Source organism: Camelus bactrianus, chromosome 10 (assembly GCF_048773025.1).
Source record: "Camelus bactrianus isolate YW-2024 breed Bactrian camel chromosome 10, ASM4877302v1, whole genome shotgun sequence".
Taxonomy (NCBI): Eukaryota; Metazoa; Chordata; class Mammalia; order Artiodactyla; family Camelidae; genus Camelus; species Camelus bactrianus.
In genome coordinates this window covers 4,235,570-4,254,419 of record NC_133548.1, presented here as the reverse complement: position 1 = coordinate 4,254,419, position 18,850 = coordinate 4,235,570, and the positions used below count along the sequence as shown (strand labels likewise).

The window sequence follows — 18,850 nt, the reverse complement described above, 5'->3', positions numbered from 1 at the left end:
AGAAGGAGTCCAGGGTCTGCGGGCAGAGTGGCAGCTGCTGGGCGGTACTTCTCCCTTCATGGGCCATTTGCTCCCTCAGCCACCCTGCCAGCCAGTCCTCCCGGCCATCTCCTGGCCCTCCACAGAAGAGGGGCTGGACCTGCTCTTGGCCTGGACCCCCGATGCCTCTGCCTGGTCTTTCCTTGGGCCCAGATCTCCCCCCAGAGGGGCCAGGGTCCCAGGCTGGATACCAGGAGCCCCAGATGGGCCTCTTCCAGGGGCTGACAGAGGCGAGGGGGCAGTCAGGAGGACTTCCGGCTCGGCCCTAATTGAGGCTGTCTCCTGAGAGGGGCTCCAGCCTATTGCTGGGAAGTGGGGAGGTGCCGGGCACACGGATGCCAGCCCCAGCCTCAGAGAGCTCAGAACAGAGGGTTCTGGATGGGGGGCAAGAAAGCAGAAAATGCAGCTGCCACCCCAGGGGTCCCCTGTGTGGACACACTGTGTTCTTCATGGGCAGGGACTGTATTTGCAGCCAGCACAGAGCCTGGCACTGAGTAGGTGTGAAGAAAACTAAGGTTCCCGGGGGAGCAGGATGTCCCTGTGTGGGTGAAAAGGGCCTGGGTGTTAGCCAAAAGAGGACAGCGCGGCTGACCAAGCTCCCTCCGGCAGAGAAGTGGACATCCTACTGGAAGAGGGAGCACGCCAAGGGTGGAGACAGGCCAGGCGGGAACGAGGCACAAGAGCTGGGGTGCAGAGCAGCTGCGTGGGGTGCGGCATGGAAAGCCTGTTCATCTGGGCCTCGGTTGCCCGTGGAATCCTCATGGTGGGAACAAGACCACGGGCAGGACAGAGGGCAGTGAGCCTTCCTCAATGCAAGATAGAAACGTTTATTGATACACATTGATTGTCTCTCATAAAACTTCCCCTGACTACACTGGGCCACGGTGCCTGTAGGTGGGTCAAGGTGGCCAGGTGGAGCCAGTGCCCACTTTCGGGTAGGGGCCCAGAGATGGCCTGGAAGGCCCCCCAGAGCCTCAGAGACCAGGCTGATGGCAGCTCGGACACACTGGCCGGCACGGAGTCAGAAGAGAGAGTGACCCACCAAGCCGGCCAAGGGTCCTTCCTGTGTCCAGCTCATCGCCAAGACAGAAAGCCCCATTTCAGTCTCCAAAGGATTCACTGGGGGGCAAGGCGTCATCTGCAGAAAGACTGAGCTGCAAGGCAGGGTAGGGAGAACACTGTCCCCGATAGCACCATCTCGTGCAGGTCTGCTCACAGTGCTGACTTGAGAGGACCGGATGGAGACGGCAGGTGTCCAATCAGCGGGACGAGTCTGCTGGCCTGACGGGCGCAGGTGCTGGCTGTTCTTTACAAGGAGGGCTGACTAACGGGGCAGGAGGTGGACGGGTGACCCCTTCTGTTCCTTTCCTGACCAGCCTGGGGCAAGGAGGAGCCCCACCTGGGGGCAACTTCCATACAGTGGGTCGTGGAAAAAGGACAAGGCTGGGGAGAGCCCGGCGTGGCCCCAGGGCCTGTTTGCAGGTGGCTGCTCCGTCTCATGTCTCTCGGCCACTCCCACAGCCTCAGCCCAGGGGGAGGCGGCACGTGAGGCAGGAAGCAGACTTTTCTCCTTGCACTCGGGCACCGGGGCGGCTCCTCTGCTCCTGTCCTTCCACAAAGGGCCCCGGAGGCCACAGGCCACTCTGGCCCCTGCCTCCCCTCCGGGTGCCGGCCTCTCAGGAGGCGTTCCCCGAGGGGCACTGCATCTCCAGGGTGACCGTGTTGGGCGTGCCGCCCCCGGCCTCCCCCAGCTCTGCCCCATCTCTCAGGGCCCGCTGGAAGACCACCCTGAGAGGCTCCCACAGCCGCTGCGACTTGTCCCTCCCGGCCAGGAAGTAGACTACGGGCTTGGCGCTGCTGTTGATGCAAATACACAGGTCGGTGATGTACTCGGGGAAGGGGGCCGGGATCTGAAAGACCCAGAAGAGGAACCAGTCGATCCCTAAGTAGATGGAGGACACGAGGAAAACCGAGACCATGGCCAGGATGACGTGGTTGAGCTTGGCGGAGCGCTGGCGCCGCCGGGCGCGGCACTCCACATGCGCGACGAGCGCCAGGCAGGGCAGTACCATGAGCGGGCAGAAGACCAGGAACAGCAGGATGCCCAGGAAGGCGTCCATGTGCCTGCAGGCCGCCCCCGACTCCTGGTGGCCCAGGAACACGCAGAAGTAGTTGTGGATGCTGGTGACCAGGAGCGCCAGGGTCCAGAGCAGGGAGCAGACCACAGCCGACAGGCGCTTGGGCCGACGGCGCCAGTACCAGGCGGGGAAGACGACCGACAGGCAGCGCTCCAAGCTGATGGCTGGCAGGAGGCTCACACTGGCGACAAACGTGCAGAGCCCCAGGATCCGGCACACGGCGCGGGCGTAGTCGGCAAACTCGCCCACGAAGCCCCCTGTGTTCAGGATGGAGAACACGGCCTTGCTAAAGAGGTAGCCGACGTCCGCGCTGGCCAAGTGCAGGAAGTAGATGGAGAAGGGGCTTCTCTTGATGGAGAAGCCGAAAAACCAGAGGACCAGCCCGTTGCCCACCAGGCCACACAGACAGAGAAGCAGGAAGATGTAGTTCATGACGGCCGGCGGCGGCAGCATGGTGATCTGCTCGATGGTCAGGAAGCCACGGCTGTAGAGCTCGGGGGCCTCGCTCACACCGGGACACATCTGCGCAGGCGTGGAGGGGAGAGGCCTGATGATGCTGGCCGGGCTCCACCCCCAAACTCGCACCTGTGTCCAGATGTGCTAGCTCCACCCCTAAGCCCCCACTGGATTCCAGGTGTGCTGGTCCTGACTGTAGACTTGTAGAACCACTGGCTCCAGCTGGAGCAGGGCACCCCGGTCCCACAGAGTGCCACCCTCCACGCCCCAGAGTCTGCAGCCAGCAGTCTACAGGAGGGACAGTGAAGAAAAGTCAGCCTTCCATAAAGGAAAATGTCCGTGTTACGCAAGATAGACAAACTGAAGAATTTTTTCGTATTGAAAGAAATTAAGAGACATGGCCAACAAGTGCAGGGCTGTCAGCCTGGGTTTTATAGTGGATCTAACCATTGCTATAGAGGCTACCGTGGGGATGGCTGGAGAAATGTGACTATGGAATAGAGGCAATGGTGTTGTACCAATGTTACATTTTCTGAACAGGAAAATGTGCAGTGCTTGTGCACGGACATGCCCTGGTTCTTAGCAGACACAGGCTGTTTGGAGGCTAGGGGGCTTGATGTCTGCAACTTACTTTCAAATAGTTCTGGGACAGAAAGGCAATCTATCAAGAGATACGTAGAGAGAAAGCACAGGTGGCAATAGGCTAACAGTTGATGAATCGGTGAAGGTGTGTGCAGACTTTCTGTACATGAAACAATTTTTCACACTAAAACATGAAAATATTTATTTAAAAAAATAGAGTCACTTGTAAGTTCTCAAAACAAAAGTGGACCTTGTCCCATAGTGACAGGGATCAGAGAGCCCTGGGGAATCAGAGGTGGGCCCCTGCTGGGCCAGGGTGACCCTTTGGGATTCTGGATCATGAGGGACCTGGATCTGGCCCAGGGGGTCCCTAGAAGGGGCGACCCTTGAGGCAGTGGCTATTTATCAAGCTGTGGGGGGACACTTCAGTATTTTGACAATTGGTTTGCTTATACGAGTCCATCTGGCTAAGAACCAGTCTTGCCTGCGGGGTCTAGGCTGGCATACAAATGCATGAAGGTGGGCCAAGTGCAAGCAACTGGCAAGTTGGCGGGGGCGGTGGCAGATCAGAGGGCACCCGTCTTGAGTAAGTGGGCAGCAGCCCTGCTCCAGCCAGTGGGCGCCAGGGGAGACCGGCGGGCTGAGCGGTGGGTCATTCTTTCCCCTCTCCCCAGAGAAGCCAGAACTCTAGATCACAATGTGAACTATCCTGATCTTTAAATGTTCACATTCAAAAAGCCATGTGTTTGCCAAACACAACACGTCTACAAGCTGGATTCGGTTCTCAGGCTGTCGATTTTGACCTCTCATTCCAGGCGGTCAAGGCTGCCCAGAGCACTGTCTGTCACTCCCCTTCCCACACCCTGGCAGACATCACCAATCCATCCCAGCACTCTTTCCCACAAGGCCTGAACCTGGCCACCCCTAATCTAAGGCTGGGTATCAGTTCTCATCGCTTGTGACTCTCCCTCCAAAAAAATCAAAACAAAACAAACAACAACTAAACAAATTAGAAGATTCTTGAAGCAGGACCATTATGCCACTTTCCAGATGGCCTCCAGCTCTGGCAGAAAGCTGGGTCCTAAAAGATTGCTCTTTTAGGGAAAGGGAGGGAACTTCGGCCTGGCTTGGTCAAGGGGAATCTGCAAGCAGGGACTGAGGGTGCTGGCAAATGTTGGGGAGATGCCATGCGGTCCGGGCACGGGGTCTTATTCTCCACCCATCACTCTCTGAGTACATTTATTGGCTACACATGTGTCTGTCTGTCTGTCAACTCTCATACCCTCTAGCTTGCTCCTTACTCAGCCTTTCCTTTGATGGCTCTGGGCACTTCAGGCCACAGAGTGGCCTCCTACAAGCCTCCCCTTAGCTGGGGAGCTGACCCAGTAATTTACAAGACCCACTGCCTAAACGAGCCCACGGAGGGCCAGCTCGGGCGCTGGAGGGACCTGGGCTGCAGGGGCCGCATCGGACAGATCAGATCACTCTGCCTCTCGCAGGCTGGAAAAACCCTGCAATCCTCTCCTCAGAGTCAGAGTGGGGGGGTGGGTGAGTCACTGGGTGTGTAGCTGCCATCCCAGCCACATACCACCTTGTAAAACGCCTGCCCTGGAACACGGTCCCCTCCCTGGGCTCTGTCTTTTCTCTGGGGAGGGGGGATTTCTGGAGACTCCCGAGCCAGTCCCATCTGTGCCTGTCCCCCGTGGCGGCCACTCCACGGGGGTCACCACCAAAGGTGAAAGGGCTGCGGGCCTGGCTGGGACCCCCGGGTAGGAGGAGTCCTGGTTCTTTTCCGACCCCTGGACTCACCCCAGTCAAGTTACTACACTGGTGTGAGCCTCAGTTTCCCCAGATGTTACACGTGGTAAACTCAAGGAGTCCTTCCAACTTGAGAGTGTTTTGTCTGGGATTTGGGAGGTAATTCTAGAGTTTTTAAGGGCCTCAGAGAAAAAGGAGGGTGTGGGCAGAAGAGGTGGGTCAGCCTGATGGGCTGTCAGAGTCTCAGCCATGGCTGGAGCCTGGAGGCGAGTGATTAACTGTGAATAATGGACCCGAGCCGGGGGCGACACTGGCAGGGTGGCCCAGAGCTCCATGGAGCACGTGACATCAGGGTCCCCTGGGAGCCAGCCTGGCAGGGCTTGGCCTTGGGAGATTGCTGCCCACCACACATCCACAGGGAAGCAATGATGAGGCCTCTGAAGGCTGGTAACTGACACCCCAAGGTCTACATGGGACCGGACTCAAGGATGTCCGGAGGTGAAGGCCCTGGGAATCTGAAGGACCCAGTAGCCAGGGCCAGGCCACAGAGCCCAGAGGGGCCCTGCTGTCTGCTTGTCTGTCCTGAGCTAGAGAACGGGGCCTGGCTGGCAGAGCTTGTGAGCCAGGGATGCTGGGCTGGGTCTGCCCCCTTCCACCGCACCTGTCTTGCAGCCGCGCAGAGGAGCCCCCTCTGACAGGAGCTGCCTGGTGACACTTGCCTTGTTCCTGTTGGTGGGATGGGCCTCCCAAGAGCAGTTTCCAGCCATCTCCAGGCCTGGTGAGTCCAGATTCCTCTTGGCTCTGCTCACAGCTACCGGGCCGCCCAGCCCACCTGGCAAGGCAGAAAGGCTCACATTAGGGCGGCAGTGTTCTCCATGCCCTCCTAGACCCCTCCCCAGGCCCCTAGGACAGGCTTTATGGGAAGGACGGGGTGTCCTGCTGAGTCCAGAGCAGGTCACATCCATGTGCACCGCCCCCTCCTGCCCCGGGACCCTCATTCACCCCTCTGCTGACACACTAGTGACGCTTTCTGGGGAAGAAGTCCCTCTCCTTTCCTGCTTGGTCTGTAAGATTTCTGAAGCCAGAAGGCTTCTGGAGACATACATCTATACCCACACACACTTTCTTGGCCACCACCTTCATGCCTGGCCATGGGACAGGGGCTCTGGGCAGTCAGTCCCAGAAGGGAGAGTGGATGAGGAGAAGTCATTTCTGGCAGGAAAACTTCCTGGAGGAGAAGGCTTGCCTGGGCCACGTGTATGTAACATGCTAAGGTGTCTGGTCTTTCCTCTGCAGGTGCCTGGAAGGCAGGACAGCCTGGTCATCATTAGCATCCTTGCCACCATCATCAACCTCTTGTCAGCGAGTGCCAGCCAGCCCACACCTGTCCTCCCATGTGGTCCTGGTTACGGACTGTGAGGCAGGTGTAGTTATCCCCGTACGATGAGGGCACGATGAAGGCACCGAGGCTCAGGGAGGTGAGGTCACCTGTCCTGGGTGCACACTATGACAGCCGCACACACACACACTGTAGCTTGGCAGATTTGTGTATCTGCAGGACTAGAGCGGCTGCGGCGGCAGGAGGGACCGGCCCGGAGGCCGCTGTGGTAGCCTCAGCTCCAGGCTGGAGAAGGGGCAGCTGGACTGGGCCAGGACTGCAGATCAGGAGGCTTGGGAGAAGTGACAGGTCGGGGAGGGGGCGTCCCTGCAAGACTTGTCCACCCTGGCCAGTCAGAGCTCATTGGTCCGCCAGCCCCCATCCCTCGCATTGTGCAGGCGGGACACTGAGGCTGTAAGCGGAGGAGGGGCCTTCCGGGAGCACAGCCAGGCTGCAGGCTGCTAGGCCCCTCCTCCTCCTGACTCCTCCGGAATTCCTTCCTCGGCTGAGGGCCACCGCCGCCTCGCTCGCGCGCGGCCCCTCCGCCCAGGGCGGGGCGGGGCCGGGCAGGCGCCGCTCATTGGCTGCGCGGGGAGGCGGTCCCCGCGAGCTGCCCGCCCCTCTTTAACCCTCGGCCTCCCGGAGCCGGTGGCTCACGGCCGCCCCTAGGGGCAGCTGGCGGGGCCGGGAGGGCGGATGGCATGGCCCGGGACCACGGCCCCGCACGGCGCGGGGCTTGCGCCGGCGCCCCAGGTGGCTGCGCAGGCAGTGGGAGCCCTTGTGCGCGAGAACAAGTGAGCACTTGTGATGCGTGTGCAGTGTGGGCCTGCAGATATTGGGTGCTAGGAGGCGTGCGTACTTCGTGCCCCCCCCAACTCCCTCCCCCGCATAACTTGAGTTGGGCCCCTGTCCCCTTTGCCACAGACAGGCCTCAGGCTTTTCCGCGCTCTGGGGCTTGCTGGTGCCTGCACCCACAAACTACCTGCCTCTCCCCCATCCTTCCTGGCCTGGGGTACTCCCTCCTTCCACACTCCTTCTCCACTGGTCCAGCTCTTCTTGGTTGCCCTTTCAGAAGCACATCACCCCTAGGTCTGGGCCCCAGGGGTGCCCTGACTCTGAGAGCCTCTTCCTTTCACCTCTGCAGGGCTGGACCCCCCACAACAACACAGATGCCTCCAGGGCAGCTGGCTGGGGCTGGGCATAGAGCGAGGGTGGGGGCCCAGCTCACCTCTGCTGGTTGATTTGACATGTGGGTGTCCCTCGTGTGTCTCTGAGGCAACGGGCCACCTGGAAAGCTCTTGGATTTATGCAGAGAGATTGGGAAGCCAAGTTGGACCCCGCATGGGCCATAGGAAGACATGTGTGTGACATGTGTGTGAGTGTGAGTGTGAGTGTGAGTGTGTGTGCTCCTCAGGTTGGGATCTGGCCTGTGATAGAACTAGCTTTAGCTATAGCAGACAAAAAAAAGCTGCTCTCTCATTTCACCCCTGACCTTCCCCTTTAAACACAAGCCCAGGAATGGGCCCCCATTACCTGTCTGCCCGCCCTACCCGGCTCCTCATATGCCTTCACACCTGCACACCACGCCCAGCTGCAAGCCTACCCTGGCCCCCCACCCGCCCCGCTAGGCAAGGCTGTCCTCCAGGAGGCCTCGGTGGGAACCGGCAGATGCCAGTTCTCCAGTCTCTCTCCTTGTCCCTGGGCGGCCACTGGCCATGAGGTGGGCTTGTGGCTGTCACTCCCCCCAGACACAGAGGAGACCTTTCAGAAAGTCTCAGGAACAGCCTTCATCCAATGCGGACACCCCGCCAGGCACCGCCCACCTTGGGGAAGGTGGGCCACAGCTGTCCGCTGACTGCTGAGGCTGACCCCTGGGTGTCCACCCTGGGGCCGGCCCCACAGCTGCCGGAGCTCAGCCCCGTGGAGGAGGGGAGAGCCGTCGGCGTGCGTGAGAGCTGTGGGAGCCACGGCTCTTGCTGGGTGTTCCCTCCCGGCCCTTCCAGAAAGCACGCTGGCCGTGGTGGGGGAGGGGGAGCCCCCACCCACAGGAGGACAGAGCTGGAAGCGGAAGACAACTTGCGGGGCAGGAACTGCCAGAGTGTGGGGGCCTGCCACTCAGGAGAGGGGACTCTCAGAGCTGCCCAGTGTCCCTGGGACTCCTGGGGCCTCAGGAGTGCTGCAGGAGGGCCTTCTCTGGTGGTGACAGCACTGCCCTGGGGTCTCAGGGTTCCTACTGGGGGCTATGGGATTTCTGGGGGCTGCCAGTTTCCAAGGTGCCTCCCTCTTTCTCCTTCCCTGCCTGGCCTTCACCCTGCGGTCCCGGTGCCCGGATGCCCCCCCTGGGCCCTCGACGCTGCGAACTACCTGCAGCTGGCCTGATGCTCCGAGGCCTCCCTTCGTGGAGGGCTCTTCCTGTGACGCCCACCTCTGGTCGCCGACCACCAGGGCAGCAGGCCAGCGCAGAACACTGCCCGGAGCCTCGGGAAGCTCGAGCTCAGAGTGGAGGAGAGCCCTTGCCCGCCTGCTGGAGGAGATGGCTTTGGAAGTGTAACCCGCCCCAAACCCAATTCCAGGCCCGGCAGGAGGGGGCGGGGAGGGGGAGGAGGAGGAGGGGCTGAGCCGGGAGGAGGCTTTGAGAAGGAATGCTTTGCTCAGGAGCCCCCCCAGGGCCCCACAGGGACTCAGCTCTCCGCCTGGTGACGTCACGTTGGCCTGAGCACTGCAGCCCGAGTCCGGCTGTTAATCCAGCTCCACAGGGCTGCCCGCTGCCCTGGGAGAGGGAGCGCCAGGCTGTCTGCTTGCCTGGTGCCTTCCCTCGGCCCCCACTGCGCATTTCGGGGCTTGCAGGTCCCCACCGGTGGTTTAAATGTACCGAGGGGCTGATGCTGAGATGCCAGGAAGCAGCGGGATGAGGGCTTCACGGAAGGGGTGGTGCAGGGACCTTTGGTGTGGGCAGCAGGACAGTGATGCCAGCCAGGTGGCACCCCACTCCCCCTTCCATCCCGGAATCTGCCCAGGGCCCCCTGTGGGCTTATGGAGCCAGGAATTCCCTTTTCCCCAGCCCTAATAGCAGTCAGATGGCGCAAGTGGAAAATCACAGTGCTTGCCTGGACTGAGCAGGGAGATCGGCAGCTGTGGTGCCTGGTGCGTGCGCTGCTCAGCGGGAGGATGAGTCAGCTCCCCCTCTTCCCTTGCGAGCCCCCCGCGGGGTCCTGGGGCATCGAGCCAAAGCCTGGGGGGTGCAGGGGCCAGAGGGATGGCCATGAGGGCGGGGGTGGTGAGGAGTGGATTCCCAGGGAGCCACCAGGGAAGGTCCCGCTGCCCTGGGCCAACTTTCTCATGGCCCAGGGAGCCTGAGGGAATTCTGATGAGTGCTTTCTTTGCTGGAGCACACGGTGCCCAGATTGGAGGCAGGGGGTGCCTCTGTGGGTACCTTAAAGAGGACCCAGAAATTGAACTTCCCCTGCACCTGCCATGGAGCTGCAGGACCCCTGTGCCCAGCCGGAGGAGCCCGATGTCCCCACCCAAGTGTGAACCTCAGATGGGCTTGGATCGCAGGGCTACCTGCAGGGTCCAGCTGACCTCCAGGGGCATTTGTTTTTCTGGAGGGGTGAAGAGGGGCTTGAGGATACCGAAGCTCATGGCCATGCCCAAGGCTGAGAGCGAGGGGCTGGGCAGGCGGCAGGCAGCGGCTGGTGACCCTCCCTCCTCTCCCAGGCAGGCCAGCTGGGGCCCAGCTGGGCTGCTTGTTTACATGCGGAGGCTGGAGGCCGGTGGGGTGGGGGGTGGGGGGAGCCAATCCCTGCAAGTTCCAAGTGTAATTGCATTTGAACTCTTAAAAGGAATTGTGTGAAGTGGGCAGCGGCTCTGAAGTCCACCGCCTTATTTGGTCTGGAAATCTGTTTCTTTCAAAACTAATGAGAGGTGCTTGTAAATGAGAAAGCCACTCTGTGCCTGGGTTTGCCATGTCCCATTGCCACCTAGAATCCTCTGGGCTCCTGCAGGGACAGTGGGGAGACCCCCAGCCACACGTGGGGCCCCTGTGGCTGCCTCAAATCTTGGGTGACCCTAGGCCTTGGTTCCTCAACTGTCAGGTGGGAAAAAGAATGACTCATGGAGTTGCCGTGAGGAAGGAATCAGGTCCTGGGCAGAAAAGCTCTCTGTGACCCCGGAAGCACTGTCATTCCTCCCCTCCCTCCCTCAGCGAGGCTTAGGGCTACTTCCAGTGGCCAGCCCAGGGCTGGCCATGTGGCGACCGAGATGCCATCCCTGCCCTGGAGATCCTCATGTTCTGTCCTCTTGCTCTGAACAGTCACCACCCAGCCATCAGGTGCCATCCTCCACCCCTCCAGTAGAAGGGAACTTTATTCTTCATGGTCTCCTGTCATGGGCCTCACAGGTGGACTCTGTGGTCCACCCCACGCGTCCTACAAGGGTGCAGGCCTGGACTCCTCTGCTGGGGGGTCCCTGCGGGCAGGAGGATTGTGCCGGGCCCTTCTGTGGCCCCTTGTTGCCGAGCTGCTTGCTATGTGGTGGGTTGGTCCCTCCAAGCCAGGAGGGAGCGCTCACAGCCTCCCAGGCATCACCGCACACACTGTGGATGGTCACTGAGCACCGGCCAGGTGCCGGGCACTGTGCTCCGGGCTGATGAATCAACAGATGAGGTCTCTGCCCTCGGGAAGATGGTAGGCAAGGCTGGAATCAGATGACCCGGACACATGTAAAACTGCATCTGAACAGAAGGCACTAGGGCCAGGCAGTCCAGGGAGATCAGGACGGCTTCTTGGAGGAGGTGATGAGGGAGCCTGTGGGGAAAGTTGGGCAGGAGTGGCTCAGGTGAGAAGAGGAAGGAAGTCATCCCCAGCAGAGGAAACTGCATGAGCAAAGGCCCTGAGGCAGGCGGCTGGCTGCACAGGCAAATGAGGGGCTGGATGAGGCTGAGGGGATGCAGAGCTGGGCAGCTCTGAACACCTCCTCTGGGCTCAGGATCTCACCCTCCATGTCCTGTTCTCACCTCTCTGATGCACTTTGTCCCTCTCCTCTGGGGGCCCGTGCAGTGATGATCATAAGAACTACAGCTACCTCTAGCTGCGTCCTCTGAGCCAGGGCCTGCAGCCTGGACGCATCTCCGGGCCTTCTCGTACCGGGTCCTGCCCACACCTGGCAGCCTCACAGGTAAGCCAGTCGGAGGAGCACACCTCAGGGAATAAACGTTGCGTCCACAATCTAAAGAGGCCCCCCAGGTGTCGTGGTGCCTCCCAGGAGCTGGCTGGTCTGACAACTTGTGCTTCCTCTTGGTGGGGCTCTCTCAATATGCCCCAGGTCACTGTGTCTCTAGAAATTTCAATGCATTTTGTGGGGATCACCTCCTACCGGCTGACACGTGTGAGTCAAGATTTCTAGAGCATTTGTGCGTCTGGCTGGTCGGGGCCCACCTGCGTGATGTCGTCAGTGCAGTGGGTCAGTAGGTTGTCCTGTGCACCAGCTCCAGAGCTGTTTTTCTTACTCCAGTCAAGTAAGACCCCAGGATGCTGCTCATTGATTAGATTGAACCCTGTTTCATGGTCGTTCAGGTCAACAATGGTCGCCTATCAGCAATTTCATATGGTCAAACTAAGCATTTCAGTCCCAGGCACTTCGTGATCCATGAGCCACGGCCAAGGACCTCTGTGGGTCACGTTACTCTGATTATCACGTTTCCATCATGGTGGCTACACCCTCCCCGTCTCCTCGGCCCTGCTGCACTGGGAGGCCTTCATCCTCACTGAATTCAGGAAGTTCTTTTCAGTGGCAGCATCTCCCAAAGTCACTCCCGGTCCACAGAGAACAGCCACATGCTGGGTTCCTCTTCTCAATGTATTTCTCGAAGCTTTGGTGAAGGGCCCTTCCGGGGGCGTGGACAGGGCGTGGGCGAGCAGGCTGTGTGTAATGAATGCGCTCCACAGTCCCGTTTCCCCAGGGCTTTGGGGACTGTCTCTACAGCGGTAGTTCTCAACCGGGAAGGATTTTGCTTCCCACCCCCAGCCGACATGGGGACATTTAGCAATGTTTGGAGACCTTTTGGTTGTTACAACCGGGAGGGGTGTGCTATTAGCACCTCATGGACCAGGGATGCTGCTAAGCCCCACAATAACCTCTGCAACAAAGAGTCGTCTGGCCCCAAATACCAATAGTGCCGAAGTTGAAAAACCGTTCTCTATAGCACACCCGGGAAGTCCCGGAACCTCACCTCTGTTTAAGATGGGCCACCACTGAATGTGAGTTGGTGCAGCCACTGTGGAAAACAGCATGGAGGTTTCTCAAAAAATGAAAACCAGAGCTACCCTATGTCCTGGCAATTCCACTCTTGGGTATATACTGGGAAAAAAAATCCCACTAATTTGAAAAGATACACGCACCCCAATGTTCATAGCAGCATTACTTACATTTGCCGAGTTATGGAAGCAACCTAAGTGTCCACCAACAGGTAAAGAAGCTGTGGTCTACATAAACAATGCAATCCTACTCGGCTGTGAAAAAGGACATTTTGCCGCTTGCAGCAACTTGGATGGACTCAACATGGAATCCAAAAAATACAGCCAACTAGGGAATAAGACAAGAAAGAAGCAGGCTCACAGGCAGAGAACAAACCAGTGGTTCCCAGCGGAGAGAGGGGAGAGGGAGGGGCAGGAGAGGGGTGGAGGAGGGGTGGGGGAGGGGCAGGAGAGGGTGGGGGGAGGCTATTATGGGATGATGTGAAGTCATGTGTGTGAAACTTTGGAAATTGTAAAGCGCTATAGAATTGAAAGAAAGTTCCCCTCAATTAAAAAAAAAGTTAAATTTTGACTTAAAAAAAAGGGCTACCACTGGGTCCAGATTTCAGTCAATGAAACGAGCATTCTGTTAAGCGCTTCTCCCAGCTCTGGGTTAATACACTGAGTCTAGGACAGGTGCGGGCGCCCACATCAAAGTGAAGCTGACCCAGTATTGCATTCCTTCTACCCGGTGTAACGCCCGCAGGGCCTTGCGCATACGGAGCCTGGCTTTCTGCCACTGCAAGCCGGAGGTGCCTGTTAGTTCTTTTGCTGTGTACAGTGCATCTTCCTGGGTCAGATTTTATAACCCCTGCCCCTGTGGCTTGAGTTTAGATCCAGAAGCAAGAGGAGTACTGGCCCCTTGAGGAAGCATCTCCCTTACGAGTGATTATCCCAGCTCCTTCAAGCTGACCCCTCAGAGCGGGGCCCGGGGGCGGCTTCTCCAGGCAGGAGAGTTCTGTGGAATTTGGAGGTTCAGCCGCCTGGCAGTATTTCCAGATGGGATCTGTTCCAATGTTCAGGGTTCCCCTCTTTCCCAATCGATGTCCCAACTTCAACTGAGGGAACCCGTGTGGCCACGAGTTCAAATGGCTGTGCTGACCCCCAGGGTCAGAGTTGGGCTTTGATTTCTAAAACGTCAGCTCGGTGGCTACAGGAGATGTGGGCTTTGGAAGGGCAGTAATGAAGGTTTTCTGGTGCTTCAGCAACTTTGTCACGGGATCGGGGGCCCAGACTGCCCCCAGCACTGTGTGACCCTACTGCTGTCCCCTTGCACCCACTACAGATGGAAACCCGCGTGTCCCTCCCAGTTACTAGCTTCTGCTGTCTGATGGAACCACCATACTTTGCAGTGGAAACTGCTGGCGGCTGGGGGGTCCTCAGTTCTCCGGACCATCAGGGCCCCACTGACTTGCCCATCTTCCCAAAACTGCCTTCACTTGAAGTAGAGTTAAATAGTAGCAGAAGCACCCTATGATCCAGCAATCCCATTCCTGGGGATATATCCAGAGGAAACTCTAGTTTGAAAAGATTCCTTCACACCAATATTCAGAGCAGCACTATTTACAGTAGTCAAGACATGGAAGCAACCTAAATGTCCATCAACAGATGACTAGATAAAGAAGATGGAATGGAACACTACTCAGCCATAAAAAAGTATGAAATAATGCCATTTGGAGCAACATGGATGGACCTAGAGATTATCATACATCATGAAGTTAGCCAGAAAGAGAAAGAAAGTACGCTAAGATGTCACTTATATGTGGAATCTAAAAAATGAGACAAATGAACTTATTTACAAAACAGAAACAGACTCATAGAAAACAAACCTGGAGGGGAGGGTATAGCTCAGGGGTAGAGCACGTGCTTAGCATGCGTGAGGTCCTGGGTTCAATCCCCAGTGCCTCTGTCAAAATAAATTAACCTAATAATCCCCCCCAATAAAAGAAGAAAGAAAGGAGGAAAGAAGGCACTTCAAAGTCTATTTCAATATGGGTATGAGAACAGTGTTAAAAAACAAACAAACAAACTTGGGGTTACCAGATGGGGAAAGGAGGAGGGGTGGAGGGATAAAATAGATAAACAACAAGGTCCTACTGTACAGCACAGGGAACTATATTCAATGACTTGTAATGGCCTATAATGAAAAAGAATGTGAAAAGGAATATATATATATATATATGCATTACTGAATCACTATACTGTACACCAGAAACTAACAGCATTCTAAACTGACTACACTTCAATTAAAAAAAAAACAAAATGAATAAATAAATAGTAGCAGAAGCATCCATTCTGAAAGTCCAGGGGTTGATGGCAGCTCGAGGTGAGCTGTTCTGCAACAGAAACAAGCAGTAGCACAGAGCAGGGCATGGCAGGCGTGGGGATCTGGGCCTTTCCAGGCCGCGTAGCGGGACCGCAGAGCTATGCGGGAGAGCTGCAGGCAGGGCCGCCGTGCGTGCGCACCGTCGTTGGGTTGTGTGTCCTGGCTGAGAGGTGTGCGGGGCTGAATTCCAGTGCAGGCAGTTTGCTGAGCCTTGGGTCCGGTCCTGGGGCTGCGTGCAGCCTTCCGCCCTATGTGCTTGTGGCTTCCCTGACTACACAGAGGGGGTGCCTGCATGTCTTTGAGGCCTCTTTCTGCAGTGGGATTCCCTACCAGGGGGTCTGCAAAGTGGTCTTTCCCTGAGATGGTGGGAGCCACCGCCTCAGTGATGCACTCCTGTCTGGCTCTGAACTGTGTCAGAGTCCCTCCTTGCAGAAATGTGCGGTTCTGTCACCCTGTCGTCCCCCACGCCGTCGGCAGTCTCACCTGGGGAAGGACCTGTCAGGGATGGAACCAGGCAAACACTCGGCCCAGAAGCTGGGAGAGTCAAAGGAATCTAACCAGTTAGGGAGTAGCTGGCCCATCCTAGGTCGGCCTAGCTTGAGGGGCTCCTGGCAGAGAGATCCTAGGGCCATACCCCTCCCAGAGGAGTCCCCCCAGCTTTCCACCCGCTGCCCCAGGCTCAGTTCCCGGGTTGCTGCAGGCCCTTTCCAACCTCTAGGTCTGTGCTCATGGGTTCTCTCTACCTGCTATTCCTTGGAAAACTCCCACCACCCTTCAGGGCCCAGTTCAAAGGTCACCTCCTCCAGGAAGCCTTCCCATGATGGCCAGCTAGGACCTGGCACACAGGAACGCTTGATGCGGGATGCACGTGTCCGGTGTGGCTCCCTCAGCCAGCTCTGAAGAGCAGTGTTGTTCCCTAGGCATTGTTCTTTGAGAAGATTCCCCAGTTCCAGCTCCTGGGAAGTTGCCGGCTTCCTGAGGAGCCCACGTGGTCCATTAGCCGTCTGAGTTGGGTGGGGACTTTCCCTCCGCTCTCAGAACAGTTCTTGACCGTGACTTGCGAGGTCCCCTAGCCTGGCTTGGCTCCCCGGCAGGCTGAGGCAGGACCTGCCCTCCCCAACCTGGATGACCACCAGCCCCTCCTCGGCCTCAAGTCCACCCACAAGGGGCCTCCCCTTCCAGGTTTCCTGGTCCTGGTGGCCTCTGCCCTTTGGGCTGGTGCCCCACTGAGGAGCCTGGGCAGCTGGCCTGGCAGCAAGCTCAAAGTCTGGGCTGCTTCCCAGGCGGTCCCAGGGTCCCTGTCCTGCTGTCTCTCACTCACCTGCAGACCACCTTCCCTGCCCACCTTCCCCCCAGCCCCTGCCAGGCAGCCTCCCCCTGAGCCCCTGTTCGGTGCTGCGGCCTTTTCTCTCCTAGCCTGAAACGCATCACCTGAGGGCAAGGGTGCCTTTAAGACACCACTGGATGCAAGTGGCCAGCCAGAGCTAGGTGACCCCACCCACGGCCCCTCCTTAAGGCAGGAGGGTGAGAACACATTGGTACCAGGTAAGCCCCAGTCCCAAGTGATTCCCAGGGGGCAACTGGTCTCCTGGGGGGGGGGGTCTGCCTCCTGCCCCTCTAATCCATTCCTCTCCACCCACCACCACACTTTAAAGCATAATTCCCATCCCGTCTCTCTCCTGTGCTGGAGACCCTCCAGCCGACTTCCCATTGCTCTCAGAATAAGCTACCCCCTCAGCATGGATGCGAAGCCATACAGGGGCTGCTGCGGCCCCCCAGCTCTGCCTTGGCCCCCTCCCCTCAAGCTCACTGTCCTCAGCCCGCTGTCACTCGCTCTACACACCACGCCCCCTCCTGCCTGCCCTGTGGCCAACTCCCCATCGTCCTTCAGACCTCGGCTAAAACATCACCTCCTCCTGGAGGCCCTCCCTGACCGTCTCATCTAAAGATGGCCCCTCTGCGTGTTTTTTAGAATTGAGATTTAATGAATTCGCTTCCCATAAGATTCACCCTTTTAAAGGGCGCAGTTCAGTGATTTTTAGTGTAGTCGCAAGATTGCACCAGCATCAGTACTCTAATTTCAGAACCCTTTCATCACTCCCAGAAGAAGCCGCTTACCCACTAGCAGTCCCTCCCCATCCACCTCCCCCCAGACCCTGGCAACCGCTAACCTGCCTCTGTCTCTGTGAATTTACCTACTCTGGACATTTCATATGAATGAAATCATACAATATATCCGTGGCCTTCTGTATCAGACTTCTTCCGCATTGCATAATTATTGCCAAGATTTAGGACTTCATTCCTTTTTATAGCTGAGTAATATGCCTTTGGATGGATGTGCAGAGTTCTGTTTATCCCTCCATCAGCCCCTTCGTGCACGAATCCTGTGTAGGATTTTTGTTTCCCCACCATGCTTGTCTCATTTTTGATCTCTCTGATGAGATGCCACCTCCGAGAGGGGAGACCTGACTGCGAGCTCGAGGCTGTGCCTTGGTGCGTGGCCGGGGCTGGGCACATGGCGGTGCTGGGTGAACAGGGGTGTGCGGGATGGTCTGAGCTTGGCACAGCCTCGTTGCCGTGGATGCTGGTTGGTAGCGCTGTGACACCGACCCATCCGGGACCTGCACGTCTCTGTGCAGGGAAATTCACACCCTAGGAGCTGCCCGAGCCAATGGCCACGTTGCAGGGCGGTTAGGAGCACGCCTGCTTCCTCGCCCCGAGGTGGTGGAATCACCCTGAGTTTGTTCTCTGAGGTCCCCATGGGGACTGTTGCTACTGGCTGACAGCGCTCCTTCCACGGCTTCCTTCCTTCCCTGACCTACATCTCCAATCGCAGTTCAAACAAACTGCTCAAACCCTGTCTCAGGCTCCCAGCTCAGGAGGACATATGTGTGTGTGTGTGTGTGTGTGTGAGTGTGTGTGTGTGTGTGTGCGCTCGCCTGACCTGGAAAAGCCTCGGATTCCTCTCCCAGTCAGGCCGACTCGCCCCCGCCTCTCCCAGGCCCTTGCTCCGGGCCCCCCATGGGGCTTCTCTCCAGCACTGCACCCCAACCGTGAAGGCATCCCTCCAGCCCTCTGCTCTCCTGCCCCCACCCCGCCGACCCTCGGCACTCACAGCCTTTCTCTTGGCAGCCACCCTGAGCATCTCGGTTCCCAACGGGACAATGATCTGGGTCTCCCCAGATTCCTGTTTGTATCATGTGTGGGAGAACTGAAAATAGCCCGTGCAGCCTGTGCCCAGCCTGGGAAGTATCTGGTTTTCCCAGGGGTTGGTCTCCGGGGCACAGACGAGGGACTTGTTCAACCGACGCCCCTGCTTTTGGCCCCGGGCTCAGCTGACACATTCTCTTCCCTGGGCTCGGGCAGGCCTGAGGTCCACTGTGTCCCTCACTTGCTGTGTGACCGTGGACAGAGCATGCGGCCCCTCTGAATCTTAGTTCCCCCAAGCACAACGGTAGGATTGTCGCTGCACTAATCTTGGTGCTAATTTTAAGACTGAATGTGACAAGGACTTGGGATTCTTTGTGATCTTAAAACACTGCGTTATGTTTCCTCCAGGGATGGTGTCGAAGGGAGGGAGTGGAAGGACAGGCCCTGTCCTGTGTCCCTTCTCGCTGCAAGTGGGAATGCCACCGTCATTATCCCCATTTTAAGGATGCAGAGACCGAGGCCCCGCAAGGTGGGGGTCTTGCCGGAGCTCTAGGTGGCTGAGAGGAAGGATATAAATTCAGGGCTGAGAATATGGAAATGGATATATATATATATATATATATATATATATATATATATATATATGCATACGGATGACTGAAACGTGATGCTGTGCAGCAGAAATCGACCTCACATTGTAAACTGACTACACTTCAATTTAAAAAAAAAC

The 18,850-nt window shown here is 57.8% G+C and overlaps 1 protein-coding gene across 2 annotated transcripts; it reads right to left on the bottom strand.

Annotated features, from left to right (window-relative positions):
• Positions 1–846: 846 nt before the first annotated feature.
• LOC105070364 (mas-related G-protein coupled receptor member F) lies at positions 847–8,913 on the bottom strand. 2 transcript variants are annotated; one of them, XM_045517953.2, is made up of 4 exons: positions 8,716–8,913; positions 7,580–7,648; positions 5,693–5,805; positions 847–2,699 (listed from the first exon to the last, which is right to left on the bottom strand). In XM_045517953.2, the coding sequence occupies exons 3-4, from the start codon at positions 5,738–5,740 to the stop codon at positions 1,716–1,718; spliced, it is 1,032 nt and encodes a 343-aa protein (XP_045373909.1). In that variant the 5' UTR covers positions 5,741–5,805; positions 7,580–7,648; positions 8,716–8,913; the 3' UTR covers positions 847–1,715. The 2 variants fall into 2 exon arrangements, with proteins under 2 accessions (XP_045373909.1, XP_010955080.1); XM_010956778.3 differs by lacking the exon at positions 7,580–7,648.
• Between the last annotated feature and the right edge of the window lie 9,937 nt (positions 8,914–18,850).